Source organism: Callithrix jacchus, chromosome 7, assembly GCF_049354715.1.
Source record: "Callithrix jacchus isolate 240 chromosome 7, calJac240_pri, whole genome shotgun sequence".
Classification (NCBI taxonomy): domain Eukaryota; kingdom Metazoa; phylum Chordata; class Mammalia; order Primates; family Cebidae; genus Callithrix; species Callithrix jacchus.
The window spans coordinates 154,531,871-154,549,618 of NC_133508.1; the positions used below are offsets into that span (position 1 = coordinate 154,531,871).

Here is a 17,748-nt window from a genome sequence, read left to right on the forward strand (position 1 = left end):
CTACAACCGCCTCGGATGGTGGCGATCTGGTCTTTTCAACAGAAGCGGAAGTGCTCACCTGCCTATTACCTACGACGTGGAACCCAGTGAGGGACAGTACGTGGTTCATCAGCTCGCTCACTCCATGACCGATCCTACAATGAATTATTTTTCCTAAAGCAAAGGAGAAACAATAGATTCTAAAAGAGTATGTGACTCTTATTTTCTGTCTTAGGAAAACAATAGCAAAACCACCTAGGCACTTGTGTACATATTTACATTTATTTACAAACGTTTCTATGTTATTAGTAAAAACCATCTTTTGATAAAAAAGCAAGCACCAAGTCATATAATACGCTGATGAGAGTCAGACTAATGCTTGTTCTCTGTTCGTGGGTATTTCTTCTTAAAAACCACAGCTGCTTCAGGAGTTCTTCGAACATTGGAATACTTAAACGAAAAATCCGATGGCTTTTTAGCTTTTAAAATAATTTAGTTATTACGCCATTGGCTTCATCTTCTTTACCAATCAACTGGAGCTACAAAAAAAAAAAAAATTCATATTATAAAATGCAGTAAAGCTGGGCTGCAGACCAGTAGTCCTAACTACGCTCCTATTCTAATGTGAATAGCCTTTTTGTAATAAACTCATCAAAGCCAAGGGTGCTAGGGTGCTAGGGAGCAGGGATGGAGGGGGAGGGGCCTTGAGCACTCGTGGGATGTAGCCTGAGTCCCACCTGAACAACAACCTTGAGGATGTTGCACTCAGTAGCGGCCCCAAGGCTCCTCCCACCGACTCTTTGAGTGGAACTGAAACACCAAACAATGGAGCGGAGACTGTTAGACCTACAGGTAAACTGTCACCTATTCCTAACAGCTACTTCCTTCTTTGCTACATGAAACTGCTGGGGATAGTTTTCTTCCCACCTCAAACTTCTCTTCCTGTGTAGTCATCTCTGTGGTGGTGACAGAACAATCTCTGGCTGTCTCAGAGTAAATCAGCCAAAAAACAAAACCACACCCTTGCTTGAGCAAGCCCTCAGACCGAGTCCATTTCCTGCCCTCCCGCCCTCCTGCTAGTCTGCGTATTTCCACGGAGTTCAAAATCAGACCGGCCCAGAGCTCCCCATGCATTCCATCTCACTGGTAGCAAGAATTCATGAGAAATTAGGGCTGCGGTTACAGGGGTGAGGGAAAGGAGAGGAAACTGAATGTTTCCCTCCTTGGGAGCCTCACAGAACATGAAATGGGTGCTGTGCATTTCTGAGGGAGACAAGGAAAGTGAGAAATGTTTTTAAATCAGGTTGGCACACACAGGACCCTTGTAGGGGCAGCTTTCTGCTGGTCTCTGCTCCTCCGCCCTCTCCCAACGGTCTCCTCACTCACTACAAGGAATCAAGCCCGCTTCTCCAGCTTGGCCCCTGCCTGAGATCCACCTGTAAATCTTCTCAGAAATAGGACTCCCTGCTTCCTATTTAATTTGGCTGATTTTGTAATCTGTTTTCTAGACACTTACACAAAAAAATACCAAGGCACTCAGAAATTGCCTAAATTGAACTGCCTGGGTGAGAAGTATGGCGTGGTCATTGCCCGTCAGATGCCTGCCATCTACTCATCTGTCCTCTGCTGTTCCTGATTGGGTTTAGTTCTTCCTGGTTCTGCTCTCGTCCAGCTGGGGAAATACTGCATTTCTTCCTGGCTAAGCTTGCCCCTTTCTCTTCTCCTTCCCCCATCCCCTCCATCTCCACCATACACAGAACCTTTTAACATTTTTATTTAACTTATTTTTTTTTGATGCCCAGGCTGGTCTCTAACTTCTGGGCTCAAGAAATCCTCCCACTAACTCCTGGGCTCAAGGGATCCTCCCACGTCAGCCTCCCAAGTAGTTGAGACTACGGGTGTGTGCCACCACGCCAGCATCATCACCCTTTAGTAACAACTTGGGCTATTCCCCTTGCTGCCACAGTGGGTTCTTTGCATTTAAAAATGATTATTTAATAGGCAGTAAACACACATGATGCAGAATTTGAATAGTAAAATATACCAAGAAAAATAAGCTCCTCTCCCAATCTCTGCCCCAAATACTCAGGTCTCTTCCCAGAATGTTACCTTAGGGAGAAGGTCAGTGTTCCCTTCCTAGACTAATCATCCCAAAGCAGTGCTCTTCATGCAAACATTCCCGTTCAAGAACCCACAATGGCTTCCATTTCCATATCACTCTATTTTAATGACCCTGACTTCCAAGGACCTCCTTGCAAATATTCAGTGTCTTTTGCCTCTACTTCAACTGCCAGGCAGATCAATCTCACTATCAAGTAAATCACAACAGATTTAATTCCCTCTGGTACGTTTACCTCTGCTGTTTCTCCCACCCGGAATCCCTTTTCTACTCAACTCTTGTTCTGAAAATGTAGGTCACATCCTATTCCCTCCAAAGCTTCTCTGATGGTTCTGGCCTCTTCAATCCCCCTGCACTGGTTGCTCAGCCCTGACCATTCTGCCTATCAACTGTACTTCCTAAGTCCTTCTAAGAGTCTCCCATGCTCACGTGCATCCACTCTCACTCCCTGGTGTGGCCACAAGCTTCCTGTGGGAAGAGCCCTATTATATGCTTTCTCTGAATCCCACACAATGTCTAGCCTCACTAGGTACTCTGACCCCACACCATCAGCCAGCATAGTGCCTGGCATTGCATAATCTCCATAATGTTTGTTTGATGAAAGAAACAGATGAAGGAGTGCGTTCTGGAATGCCCATCCCCTTTCCCCATGGCCCTGGATGATGCCCCCCCCATCCCCATCATTGGTGGTGACGACGCCTCCCCCATCCACTCAGGCTTTCCCTCTATTGTAACCACCTAGATCACAGAGACCCGACTTGGCTCTCGCCCTCACCTGGTGTTCAAGCATATTGCTCAGCTCTGAAATGCCCTCCTCTGACCACAAGCCTGGAGGTCCCTGCCACTCCCACCTCACCTCATCTCCAGCTACTTGGCTCCTCTCTGCCCGGCCTCCTGGCCCATCAACTCCTCATGGCCTTGGGTCCTCCCAGCTTGGGCCTGTGGCCAGCTGAGCTGCCCCTTAGACTCCCTTGACCCCAGGCCTCCTGCCACAGCTGGTTTCCCCCAGTAACCTAAGCACTGTTCCACATGACAGCTAAGGAGAAAGGACATCGTGTAGCCCATCCATCGGTCCCACCTCACCCGGGCCCTTGCTGCTTAGCCATCCTCTCTTCATCCCTGCACTGACCACAGCGACTGACTCAACAAAACCAAAGGTCCTAACCCCTCGCCTACCTCCAGCTCTGCAGCTTTAACATGTAGCCTCCTCCCTCAGAGCCTCTAGCCCGGGGCTCCCCTGGCTCTGATCCCAGACTTTGCTTCCCCAGTCCTGCCTCCTCTGCCTCTTCCCGCCACCCTAGGGCATCTGGCTTTTCTCTCTTGGTGACCTCAGGTGCTCATGGCATCCATTACTGTCCGGATGAAGAGGCTCCCCAATCTGCAGCCCACATCTCCAATTCTGTGCATGGACATAACTACCCAAGTAACACACCAGCACCCTAAACTCATCCTGTCAAAGCAAACATTTGTAGTGTTCCTTCCCGAGCAAGACTCCTGTGTGACTCCTCTGCTACACTTGGTCCTGGCGCTTGATTTCTCTTCAGTGGTAACAGAATAATCCTAATGGCTGACATTTACTGAACACTATTATAAGCCAGCCACTATTGTAAGCACAGTTATTTCTATGTTATTATCTATGTTATCATTGCTATTTCTATATTACCATTATGCTCATTTCCCAGAGAAGACAACTAAGGCAATGAGTTTCAGTGACTTGTCCAAGGACTGCAAGAAATGGAGCTGGCATTTGAACCAGGGAGTTTGGCACCAGAGCCTGCACTGCCAGAGGAAAGTTTTGCTAACAAGACCTCTGCTGTTTCTCTCAAACCCGGCCCTGTATATTACATTCTGCCACCATCACCCCGACTCAGGCGCTCTTCTCTGCTTGGCTGGATTATTTCATTACTAACCATGTCCTCATCTGATCTATTGATTTGTCCTATGCTTTGCCAGCAGTGATCTTACTAAAGCATAGTTCTGTTAGAAAACTCTGCGGTTCTCCCCAAGAATGACCCACAGCCTCTCTCAATGTCTCAGCTTGGCCCAACCTGACAGCCCAGCCCCATCTTTCTCTAAACCCTTAACACTTGCTGCTCCAAAGAGGATGGCTTGCCACTTCTTCTCCTGCCCTTCGCACCCTGGGCCTTAACTCTTCCCATCATCCCTCAACACCCAGCTCGTTCCTTTGCCTGCTGACCACCAGGTGGGATCTGCCAGAAGGGGGCTTCCTGGAGCATCCTATGGCAGTTGACCAAACCAACATCGCTGCTAAGTGTGTGTGTATGTCCTTTCTTTCATTTGTGACTACAGGCCCAGCTCTGACCCTGGCTCCTGAAGTGAACCCAATCCCTGATCCAACTTTTCCTGGGATGGGAGGTGGAGGGGGTATACTCTAGTGGTTAACAGTATAACTCTTGGAGTCCAAAGACCTTCATTTAAATCCCAGCCCACCACTTACTAGCAATGTGACCTTGACAAATCATTTGACTTCTACGAGTTTCGTATGCACTGTCTCTAAGCAAGGGGTATGATACTCTTGCAAGGCTCATTGAGAGGGTTCCAGGAGACAATATACAGAGAGTGGCTAGCGCGGTGCACAGCTCACAGTTGGTACATAATATCCTATGGTCAGTATATCTGCTGATGTTTCTTATAACTATACAAGGCAACCAACAGATGAGTAGGATCTGGCTTCCCAAGTAATGGGCATCTACAGCAGGGCTGCTCTTGTTCTGGCACACAGCACACAGCCTGCAGGGTACTTACTTACTTGTTCCTGTCTGTCTTTCTATCACATTTCAGAATACCTGAAAATGAAGAAATTGTCCTCTCAATTGAAGAACTGAAAAGAAAAGCTGAAATGCGGGGTTACTGACTGCCTATTAGAGGCCTAAATATGGAAAACGAACCCAGAGCCCCATCAGCCTGGGATCTCCTGCTATCCTACGTGTTTAAATCAAATTGGCTACAGAGCTGGCCCAAAGAGTTGTTCAAAAATCGGTCAGAACATGATAGAAAACCACATGCAAACACTGTTGACAAAATGGCTAATTTTCCCTTGTGCATAAGGCTGAAGGTGCAGGGAAGGCTAGAATGCTTTGAACTAGCGCTGTCCCGTAGAAATATAATGCAAGCCACATCAGCAATTTTAAATTTTTGGTAACCACATTACAAAGTTAAAAAAAAAAAAGGATACATTTTAATATTTTATTTAACATAATGTGTCAAAAATATAAAATTATTTCAACATGTACTCAGTATAAACATCTTCTAATGAGATATTTTATATTCTCTCATACATGGTCTTAGAAACGTACTGCTTTACACTCATAGCACAGCATAATTTGGACTCCCACATTTCAGGTGCTCCACAGCCACATGTAGCTCATGGCTACTCTTTTAGATATGAGGACAGTGCTCCCACACAGGCATGCATGGGTTTCCTGCCCACAGGGCATCCGCCTACCCCACACTTATGCTAGGGGTCCAGAGGCCAAGTCAATAGACTGGACTAGAGCTTATGAAACTGTCGGTCATCTACAGCTAGGCAGCTGGAGCTGTTTCAACTCTTTTTTCTGAAGGTTCTTTCCCAAATAAAGACTTTAAGGTTGCTTAAAGATTGAGATACTTGCTGAGAAGTTTTGTTTTTGTTTTCTGAAACAGGGTCCGACTTCATCACCCAGGCTGGAGCGCAGTGGCACAATCTTAGCTCACCGCAACCTCCACCTCCCTCCCGCCTTAGCCTCCTGAGTAGCTGGGACTACAGGCGTGCACCACCAGGCCTGGCTAAATTTTGTGGGTTTTTTTGTAAAGATGGGGTTTCACCATGTTGTCCAGGCTGGTCTCAAACTCTTAGGCTCAGGTGATGCACCCACCTAAACCTCTCAATGTGCTGGGATTACAGGCATGAGCCACCATGCCAGGCCTCTAAACTGTTTTTTTAGAACAATTTTTTTTTTTCAGATTATCTGTGACTAACAGTATGACTATTGGAGTAATTTTCTGTATATTGAACGACTCTTTTTTTTTTTTAATTAAATCAACCAATTGTTTTGAAGTTCTATGTAAACTCAGTGCCACTTCTCTTTAGTGCAGGCATCCTGGGTTAGTTCCCTAAGTGAGATCTACAACAATGCTGAGTGGAAAATGATTTTGGTTTCTGAGAACCAACCTGTTCAGGAGATGACTAACTATAATACTGCTATTTGGGGATTAAGATGCATTTTTTAAAAATTTGAGCTCCCAAAATATTTTATGCATTGGTAGTAACTGAAAACTTTCTCCAGCTGATACACTATTGTTTAGTTGAGAGTCAACTGACTGATAATCTATTATTTGGGGATGGATTTTCATGGTATTTACAACTTATAATATGAAAATGTTATCCTCAGGAAATTATATTTAGCACCGATATCCCAAAATAGTCTAGGTCTGCACTGACCAAGACACTTTTCTGCAGTGATAAGATTATTCCTCATCTGGGCTATCCAGTATGGCAGCCACCAGCCAGATGTAGGTACTGAGCACCTGAAATGTGGTTAGTACAACTGAGGAATGAATCTTAAATTTAGTGTTATTTCATCTGAAAATTTTATATTTAAATAATCACATGTGGCTAACTGGCTACTATACTAAAAAGTGAGGGTCTAGGGAAACTGAAATCTAGTTTACAAACCTGATTCAAGACACAATGGATCCTAGACGCTATCACTTGTAGAAAGTTTACTCTTTGGCATTCCCTATGGGAGTGACAAGTTAGCCTGGCATATTTCCTTTTGGCGAAGGCTGATATGGAAACTGCTGTGGCATGAAGAATATCTGCTCTTCAGATTCACAGCCTGGTCCCTGTCCTTTGGGATTTAGGAAGGATTACTCCTCACCAGAAATGAACAAGCTGGGAATAGGTCATCAATTCTCCAAGCTCTATGACTGGCCCAAGATTGCTGGGGGACTGAGAAAGGCTCAGGAAGTAATAAAAGCATAATTACTTGTATTACATAAGTCACTAGACTCAACCAAAACTCCTTTCCTACCTGGGAGCCCCATCCATGGTATATGACATGAAAATTATAAAGGTGGCAGCCTAAAGAGGTCTTTAGTAAACTCTGACTTGGAGACCAGAAGTTTAACTATATTTTTTTTGGCATATCACAGACAAAAGGAAGCTATGCAACAGGTCCAGGATGTGTTCCCAGGCCTTGTAAAGTTCTCTGTGGCCCAAGGTTTTATTCTATCTTAAGATAATGCAGAATCTTTGGAGGAACCTAGCCTACTCAGCAATCCCACACAAATAAAGCAAAAAAGTTTTTGTTTCTTTTCAAATGTCTAAAATTTCAAACTTTGTTTTCATCCTTAAACTATTCTCTGGCCTTTGGAAAACAAACACAAGTTTAAAAACGATTTTGTCTTAAAAAGCATACATACCGCACATATATAGCACAATACATGCTATAATTGTAATTACTCCTGATAGTACTGCTATAAATACATATCTGTTCCTTGAATGACCTGTAAAAAAAAAGAAAGAAACTCAACTAGTTGAACTAATCAAAATAGATCCTCCTAATTTCCAGATTCCACCTTACAGTTTGCTTATTTGCTGAAATTTATTTGTAATCCACAAATCATTGCCCACAGTAGTCATTCTCAGGCATAAGAACAGTGAGGGGGCCGGGTGCGGTGGCTCACGAGGTCAACAGATCGAGACCATCCTGGTCAACATGGTGAAACCCCATCTCTACTAAAAATACAAAAAATTAGCTGGGCACGGTGGCGCGTGCCTGTAGTCCCAGCTACTCAGGAGGCGGAAGCAGGAGAATTGCCTGAACCCAGGAGGCGGAGGTTGCGGTGAGCCGAGATCGCGCCATTGCACTCCAGCCTGGGTAACAAGAGCAAAACTCCATCTCAAAAAAAAGAACAGTCATGAAAACTTTGAGTCACCCAATAAGCAGATTCCCAGCAGAGGCGGGAAAAGGTGAAGCTCTTCCTTCTTGTTTCAGCTCTTACACTGTTAAAAACTGTCCTATTTGCAGTCTGTTTTGTGGAATAATTTTGCATTTTTATGCTTTTTTGTTGGTGATTTTACTATTTTAAATAGTCCCAAAGTATAGCGTAGAAGTACTGACAGGAGATCCTAAGTGCAAGGCTGCAACGTGCCTTGCAGAGAAAATAGGTGTATTAGACAAGCTTCACTTAGGCATGAGTTGAGGTGCTGTTGGCTCTGAGTTCAATGTTAATAAATCAACACTATATATTAAGGTTTATGTCAACAGAAATACACATAAATAAGGTTATAAACAGATCGGTAACAAAATGTTATGACTACAGGCTCACAGGAACCCACCCCTGTATTTTTCCCGCAGGACCATTAGTTCAGTACTTGCTATTTCAGTGTTCAACTTGACTCTGTAGAACTACAGAGTAACAAGATTCGACTATTTCTAAACAAACACATGCACAAGCTTGATACATTCCAGACCCTGTGTTATTTATTATTATTTTATTTTACTTTTTTTTTTTTTTTTTTTTTTTTTTTAGTCTAAGTCTCTTTCTGATGCTGAGGCTGGAGCGCAGTGGCACGATCTCGGCCCACTGCAACTTCCGCCTCCAGGGTTGAAGCAATTCTCCTGCTTCAGCCTCCCAAGTAGCTGGGACTACAGGCACCCGCCAGCATGCCCAGCTAATTTTTGTATTTTTAGTAGAGACGGGGTTTCACCATGTTGGCCCGGGTGGTCTGGAACTCAAGACCTCAGGTGATCCACCTGTCTCAGCCTCCCAAAGTGTTGGAATTACAGGTGTGAGCCACCGTGCCCGGCCTTTTTTAATAAAAGAAGCAAATATTCCACTAGAAGGTTTGTTTCTAACCATCTCATACTGCCAGTGGAAGCAGAACTTGGCATCACGTTTGGTAGGGCAATTCTGGCAGCATACAACAAGCCTGAAAAATATTTACCAGCCAGGCGCGGTGGCTCATGCCTATAATCCCAGCACTTTGGGAGGCCGAGGCAGGTGGATCACAAGGTCGAGGGATCGAGTCCATCTTGGCCAACATGGTGAAACCCCGTCTCTACTAAAAATGCAAAAATTAGCTGGGCATGGTGGCGTGTGCCTGTAGTCCCAGCTACTCGGGAGGGGGAGGTTGCAGTGAGCCGAGATCATGCCATTGCACTCCAGCCTGGCGCCTGGTGACAGAGGGAGACTCTGTCTCAAAAAAAAAATTATCATGAAGCATCTAGGCATTGTACTAAGTCACTGTCTATGGTCTCACTAAGTCATTACAATGTTGGGCAAGTGCCTTAACCTCTCAGTGCCTCCATTTTCTCATGCACTGTTCTTAAGTGCAGCTATCCTGTGAGATAAGTATATTTATATACATGGGATAACTATATATGGGACTAATGCAATATACTTATCTCATGGGGTCGCTGCACTTAAGAACAGCTGTTATATACTGTCATTAACCTATTGAGTAGATGTCATTGGTATTTCTATTAATATCTTGTGACTCTGCAATTCCATTTCTAAGATGTTATCCTGGGGAAACTATCAATGATGCATCCTTCTCCCCACAAAAAGGCACAGAGATATTTACTGCAGCCTAACTTAATACACTATAAGGCAAAAACAACCTGAGTGTCTTCCACAAAAAACTGTGGTATGTTCACAAGGTAAACTCTGTCCAGCTACTGAAAATCCAAAATCAGAGTACACAATACACTAAGAGCAATGTGACATGGATATGGGAAAGGAGGGGAAAAGAAGGGACAGGAGGAGAAAGAGAAAATGAATGAATAAATGAGAGTAAGAATACGATTGCACACTTTCCTTTTATCAGGAACACAGGTGTGTTAGAACAAATAGGAAGTCACCTACTGGTCAGATTTGAGACTCTGGCCAGAACTGCTAGGTACCCCCGAACATCATTTTCCCTTCTTCAGTGTCAGAATTCAGATTTTCTTTGGCAATAATACTCACTAAATAGTGCTGTATATTCCCTCAGCTGGCATACGATGCCTGGTTGCTTTTCTTTCCACGATGTCAATGCCATTGAAGATCAATGTCTAGAGCCATAATTGCATCAAGGGTTTGCAAAGTGGTTTAATCTATCATTCCTTCTTTACCAACTACAATCTTCACGTAAAGGTAAATTGCCCCTCATCAACAATGTGGTTACTCTGAGGTTCAGTTTGTATAGGAAAAGCAGTGTTTGATTCTCTTTCTTTACCATTTTCAAAATAATGAGTTGGCTCCCAAGCATTCTCTAGACATGACCAATGAGTTTTTAAATTTGTTTTAGTACTATTATGAACTTGTGAACTGAGCACAATTGACGTGTTTCAATCTACTGAAGTTGTTATTCTTATTGATGTTCCAATTGCCTCATTTTTGGCTGGTGGGAACCTCTTCAGAGTAGCTCCTGAGTCCTGCTGTAACATCATAGTAAGTCTTTTTGATAGATTTCTTGTTATGCAGTAAAATAAGATAGTCAAGCCTCATTTTAATGCATTCCATGCCCCAGATACGGAATTAGCCAACTGTTCCAAAGGCCCCAGTTCATTTTCATGGGAAATGGTAATTAGATACCATAATCTGGGTTAGGGTAGCCAATCATCCTGGTTTTCCTGAAACTGAGGAGCTTCTTGGGATGTGAAATTTGGGTGCTGAAACTGGGAAGGCTAGGCACACCAGCAAACACTGGTCACTCAGATCTGGATCCAAGAACCAAGAAGCATGCAAATTGCTGTGGGATTGGCTCTTGTTTCTAGAATATTTCAACGGACAGACCAGGAAATACACGATTTTTTAAGAGACAAAATACATTAATGGGTCATGCTGACATTATGTTGAACCCTATTCAGTTGCTAGGCTTCAATGATTTTTGGCTAGAGAAACAGCAATTTCATACGGTTTAAATTAATACCTGTAACTAAATCTAGGACTACAGTTTTTTACTTAACCTAATCAACTTACAGCTGAATTTACTTTCTTTCATGCCAAACATCCCAAAATTCAATAACAACAATATAAATATTCATTTGCTTTTTCCTGCAATACATACTCAACAGTAACCAAATACCAACATTACCAAAAACTATATAATTACTTTAAACGGATTACAATATTTTTCTTTGTAGTTCTTTTTATCCTTGGGATGCAGCCCCTTGAAATTTGCCACCAAATTACTATGTTTTTAAAACACTTGGAATGGTTCCTCTATTTGGGGTTATTCTACCAACTTGATTCATGGTTTAGTACATTAGCTGTATTTGGCTTTATATATTTTTGAGTTTTAGATTACAACAAAACTGAGCAGAAGCTACATAAATTCTGCACATACACTCTGCTCCTACACATGCAGAGCCTCCCCATTATCAACATCCCTCACCAGAGTGGCATATTTTTTTAGAATTAATGAAACCACACGGATACATCATTACCACTAAAAAATCCATACTTTACATTAGGGCTCAGTTATATATTCTGTGGGTTTGGACAAATGTATAATGACATCATTACAGTATATACAGAGTATTTTCACTGTCCCCAAACTCCTCTGTGTTCCACCTATTCATATCCCCTGCCAACCACATCTTTTTACAGTCTCCACAGTTTTGCCTTTTCCAGAATGTCACATAGGTAGAATCACATAGCATGTAGCCTGTTCAGATTGGATTCTTTTACTCAGTAATATGCATGTAAATTTCCTCCATGTCTTGCCATGGCTTGATAGTTTCTAGTGCTGAATAATATTCTATTGTCTGTATGTACCACAGTTTATTATTCACTTAAGGACATCTTGGTTGCTTCCAAGTTTTGACAATTACTAATGAAGATGCTATAAACATCATGTGCAGGTTTTTATGTCAACATAAGTTTTTAATGCTTTTGGGTAAATACCGAGAAGCATGACTGATGCACTGAATGGTAAGAGTATGTACACTTTTGTAAGAAACGGCCAAACTGTCTTCCAAAGTGGCTGCACGATTTTGCATTTCCACTTGCAATGAATGAGAGTTGTTCCACATCCTCACCAGCATTTGGTGCTATCAGTGTTCCAGGTTTGGCCAGTGTGATAGGCATGAAGTGGTGTTTCACTGTTGTTTTTGTTTGCATTTCCCTGATGATAAAGGATATGGAACATCTTTTTCTTTTTCAAGACAGAGTCTCTCCACCACCCAGGCTGAAGTGCAGTGGTGTGATACTGGCTCACTGCAACTTCCGCCTCCTGGGTCCAAGCGATTCTCCTGACTCAGACTCTCAAGTAGCTGGGATTACAGGCATGCATCACCACGCCCAGCTAATTTTTGTATTTTTAGTAGAGACAGGGTTTCCGCATTTGGCCAGGCTGCTCTTGAACTCCTGACTTCAGGTGATGCACCCGCCTCGGCCTCCCAAAGTGCTGGGATTACAGGTGTGAGCCACCGCACCTGGCCAGGGAGCATCTTTTTATATCCCTATTGGCCATCTGTATGTCCTCTTTGGAGAGGTGCCTGATGAGATCTTTGACTCATTTTTAAAATTGGGTTGTTTGTGTTTTTCTTGTTGACTTTTAAGAGGTTATTTTGGATATTTTGGATAACAGTCCTTTATCGGATGTGTCTTTTGCAAATATTTTCTCCCAGTCTGTGGCTTGGCTTCTCATTCTCTTGAAATTGTCTTTTGCACAGCAATGTTTTTAATTTTAATGAAGTAGAGCTTACTAATTCTTTCTTTCATGTATCATGTCTTCAGTGTTGTATCTAAAAAGTCATCACCATATCAAAAGTTATCTAGGTTTTCTCTTTAGGAGTCTTATAGTTTTGCATTTTACATTTAGATCTATAGTTCACTTTGAGTAAAATTTTGTGAAGGGTATAAGATCTGTGTTTAGACTCTTTTTTTTGCATGTGGATGTCCAGTTGTTACAGCATTATTTGTTGAAAAGATCATCTTTACTCCATTGTATTGCCTTTGCTTTTTTGTCGAAGATCAGTTGACCATATTTATGTTGGGCTATTTCTGGGCTCTCTATTCTGTTTCACTGATCTATTTGTCTTTTATTTTTCCACCAATACCACAGTATGTTGATTACTGTAGCTTTATAGTAGGTCTTGAAGTTGAGTAGTATCAGTCCTCCAATTTTGTTCTCCTTCAGTATTTTGCTGGCCATTCTGGTCTTTTGCCTGCTCATTTAACTTTGAAATCAGTTTGCTGATATCCACAAATGACTTCTGATATTTTGCTTGGGAATGCACTGAATTTATAGATAAAGTTGGAAATAACTGACATCTTCACAATATGGAGTCTTCCTATCTATAAACATAGAATATCTCTCCATTTATTTAGTTCATCTTTGATTTTGTTAATCAGTTTTATTGATTTTCTCATATAAATCTGGTACATATTTTGTTAGACTTGTACCTAAGTATTGCATTTTTGGGGTGCTAATGTAAATGATATGTTTTAAAGTTCAAATTCCACTTGTTCATTGCTGATATATAGAAAAGTGATTAACTTTTGTATATTAACTTTGTACCCTGCAAACTTGCTGTAGTTTTTTTATTAGTTCCAGGAGGTTTTTTGTCAATTCTTTTGGACAGTATACATAGATATTCATGTCATCTGAGAACTAAAGTAATTTTTTTTCTTTTCATTCTGTATTAACTTTTATTTCCTTTTCTTGACTTACGGCATTAGCTAGTGCTTATAGTACAATGTTGAAAAGGAGTGGTAAGAGGAACATTCTTTCCTTGTTCCTGGTCTTAGTGGGAAAGCTTCAAGTTTCTCACCATTATAGATGATGTTAGTTAGCTGTAGGGTTTTTTTGTAGGCATTTGCTAACAAGTTTAAAAAGTTCCCCTCTATTTCTAGTTTATGAAAGTTTTTAGCATAAATTGATAATGGATTTTGTCAAATGCTTTTTCTGTATCTATTGGTGTGATCATGTGATTTTTCTTTCATAGTTTGTCAATGTGATAGATTACATTGATTTTCATATTCGGAACCTGCCTTGCACACCTGAAATAAATCCCACTTAGTCACAATGCATAATACTTTCTATATGCTGTTGGATCCAATTTGCTAATATTTTGTTGAAGATTTCTACATGTGTGTTCATGAGAAAAATTTGTCTTTAGTTTTCTTTTCTTGTGTTATTCTTTGGTTTTAGCACAAGAATAATGCTGGCCTCATAAAATGAGTTAGAAAGTATGCCCTCTGCTTCCATCTTCTAAAAGAGATTATAGAGAATTGATACAATTTATTCTATCTTCTAAAAGAGATTACAGAGAATTATATAATTGCTGCCTTAAATGTCTGGTAGAATTCACCAGTGAACCCATCTGAACCTGGTGCTTTCTGTTTTAGATGATTATCAATTATTGACTTGATTTATTTAAACGCCCAGGCTCAAGTGATCCCCCCACCACAGTCTCCCAAGTAGCTAGGACCACAGGCACATGCCACAACACCTGGGTAATCTTTTAATTTTTAGTAGAGATAGGGTCTCCCTATGTTGCCCAGGCTGGTCTTGAACTCTCGGCCTCAAGCAATCCTCCTGCCTTGGCCTCACAAAGTGTTGGGATTATAGGCGTAAGCCACTGCATGTAGCCTTCTTTCTCAATTTTTAAAAGGAGTGGGCACATTCTTAATCACTATTCTTCCCAGTGGAAATCTATAAAAGTCACAAGAGATCAACTTAAATCAGTCCAAAAATTCTCCTACTTCTGTTTCTACCTGTTACATTTCCTCTGGTTCTTCAAATATTCTTAACATTCTTCATCTCAGTCTACATCATGTTATTTCTTATGTTGAATTTCTTTCCTTCTTCTCCTTTTTCCTACTTCCTCACATTATTGTGTTTTTATAATGAATTTTTCCAGTTGCTCTCATTTATCTTGGGGTAAGATCAAAGGGTGTTTTTCTGAGGCTCTACCTTCAGGGCCCTTCAGTGACTTACTCCCTGCAGGTAACGTAATATCCACCTCAGCTATGAAAGGAAGATTACCTAGCTGAACTCAGAATGATGTTTGTTCTGCGTGACTTCAGGTCGGAGCTGAACAATGTTTCTTTTATGTTCTTGGTCCATAAATGTGGACAACAGTTGGAAATTGGTACCCTAGAGAATATCCTCTTGCCTACCCCTTCAAAAAATGTGCTCTTTTCCTGGGCTCTCCTTTAGAATTCTGTGTCAATGTGGGGGGTCCTACAATCATCCCACTTCTTCCCATCCTACTTCGTATCTATGAGAGATAAGAATCCCACTTCTTATCTATGAAAGAATGGTGAAGTCCTTGGGTTTCTTTACCTGGAAATAGCCTTTGACTCTCAAGCATACTTAGATTTTCTTTTCTTCTCTTCACAGCCAAATACATAACTGGCCTATTTGACTACCCCTCTTCTTACTTCAAGCCCAGAAATCTAGTTCCTACCGTCATCTTCTCACAAGGATTGTCAAAAACAACCTCCTAAGTGCCAAATGTACAATCTCTTCTACATTGTCCTCCTTAAACCATTGGTTGTATATAATGTTATACAAAGCATCCTCTCTTGAAACTCTTCCTGTATCCTGAATAACAACTAACAATTTTACAGTGACTAACCATCATCAATACTCTTTCCTACATGTTATTTTATTTAATTTCCTCAGCCTTTATAAAGTAAGTATTATTATCCTCATTATATGGATAAGGGAGCTGAAGCTCACAGATGTTTCATACCATGTTGTCTCCCACATTCACACTGCCAGTAGGCAATGAAATCAGGCCTGGGGCCCAGGTTTTCTCACTCCCAATCCCATGTTGTCTTCTATCCAGAATTTTCTCCTGCCCTCAGCTTCTCCATTTTCTGATCTGCGTAAGTCCGTCTATATTCAGGTGCTGCCATAAACCAGCTTTCTGACCTTGAGGTCTGTGAACATCTGTAGCACAGGCATAAAACCCACATGCCATTTACTCTGAGTGCAGATAGGGAGATAAGGAGGAGCAAACTGTGGGAGCGTGGCACAAAGGCGAGAAATAATTGCTCAGTAGCTCTCTTTCCATCTCCCAACGCCTTGAGCTGCACTTTCCAAATGGTCAAAGGAAGTAAATTCCAAGTTCCAGATCATAACTGCACATCTCTGAGTCATCTTCTAACTTTCACTTCACCAGTACAGTGGGGAAGACACGGTACTTTGAGTCCGGATGGAGCTGGATGTAAAGTCTGGCTTTGCTCTTAATAAATGTGCATACTCCGTCAAGTAACTTAACCTCACTGTGCCTCAGATTCCCCCGTTATAGTACCCAGGCCACTAGGCTGTTGTGTGGAATAAACGTGATGCATTTATGTAAATCATTTACAGGAGTTTGCTGTGGAGTAGGCCTTCAGTAAGTATTAGTTCATTCCCCCAATACAACATAAGGTGGACAAGAACTCTGTCTTCAATCTTAACTGTCTCTAAAATTCTTCTTTAGATTATGTTTAACTAGTTAATAACGCCACCACCGCATTTCTGGGTTGAGGTGATGGTATGACAGTAGATGTCGTGACTAAAATGACCACCAACCGCAAAAAGCTCCCACTAGAAAAAATGTTACAAGAAGCACGAGATAATGCAGTAAAAAGTTAAGTTACATCTGACCAATATCTATGTATATCTACCTGGTATGGGTTTCTCTAGCTGACTCCTGTGAATAAATCAAAGAAAACTTTAAAATTTGATTTGAGATATATAGAGAGTCAGGACAATATCATATAAAAACACTCTAGAATTCAAAGACCTAAATTTTAATTCTATCTCCAATACTTAAGTGACCTTGGGCAAGTTACCCCACCTGGTTGAACCTGTCTCGTCATTCTTAAAAGGTAAACTGTCTGGCCCATCTAAAATGGTAGTGGGGAGGAGCAAATGAGGCATTTATTTGCAAGGGTTTGCTAAAGGACAGCAGGCTGGTCAATGTAAGTTACTTTGCTTCACTAACAAAGCATCAGAAAGTTTGGATGAGAAATCAAAATCTGAAAAAGTAAGATCCACTATTTAACTGTCGTACTCTCATGGGTTGCGTTTGCTATGATGCATGTGTTTCCACACAAATGCATTCAAAAATCATCACAGAAGAAGAAAAAATCCCAGACTGTTATCGTTCAAAAGAACCCGTAAGATCATTAAGTTCAGCTCCTGGTTTGCATTTTAAAAGGAGAAGCTCCTCCAACATTCGGTCAACAGAAACCAGGGTCAGAAGCCCACATGTATGTCTCAGATGTCAACACTACTCCAAGATTTAAACACCTAAGAACTATCCAGCAACATTCCTCAAACTTCCAAAATCTATTGTATATATGTGAACTATCAATTTGGAAGAACATGTAAAAGAAGGATGAATCCCTGTTGTTTAATAATTAAAAGAATGTTTTCAAATTAATGATACTTATTTCAAATCAATGCGAGGAACATTATGATGATGCTCTTTCACCAGACTCTCCACAGGGAAAGTAATCTTGCTCGTGTCTTCAATTGCAATGGCAAACATAAAGAGAAAATTGTGCAAAACACTGTTTAGGGATTTGAAAATCCCCTCCAGTAGTCCATGTAATTCTATAAAGGAATCTTATCCAGAAATTAATTCTCGAGTACTTTTTCTATTGGAACACTTAAAACTTTTCAAGATTGCCACCTGCTTGCTCTGTCTGTA

At 41.4% G+C, this 17,748-nt stretch overlaps 1 protein-coding gene across 2 annotated transcripts in view; it reads right to left on the reverse strand.

Moving 5' to 3' along the window:
• Window positions 1-242: 242 nt before the first annotated feature.
• The window catches only part of CD58 (CD58 molecule), a 59,548-nt gene continuing 42,042 nt past the window's right edge, over window positions 243-17,748 (reverse strand). For both annotated transcript variants that reach the window (XM_054236685.2, XM_078332850.1), the window contains exons 5-7: window positions 7,523-7,606; window positions 4,869-4,905; window positions 243-518 (exon numbers count right to left, since the gene is read on the reverse strand). In XM_054236685.2, the coding sequence (XP_054092660.1) occupies window positions 509-518; window positions 4,869-4,905; window positions 7,523-7,606 (131 nt within the window). In that variant the 3' untranslated portion in view covers window positions 243-508. The remainder of the gene's footprint in view (window positions 519-4,868; window positions 4,906-7,522; window positions 7,607-17,748) is intronic.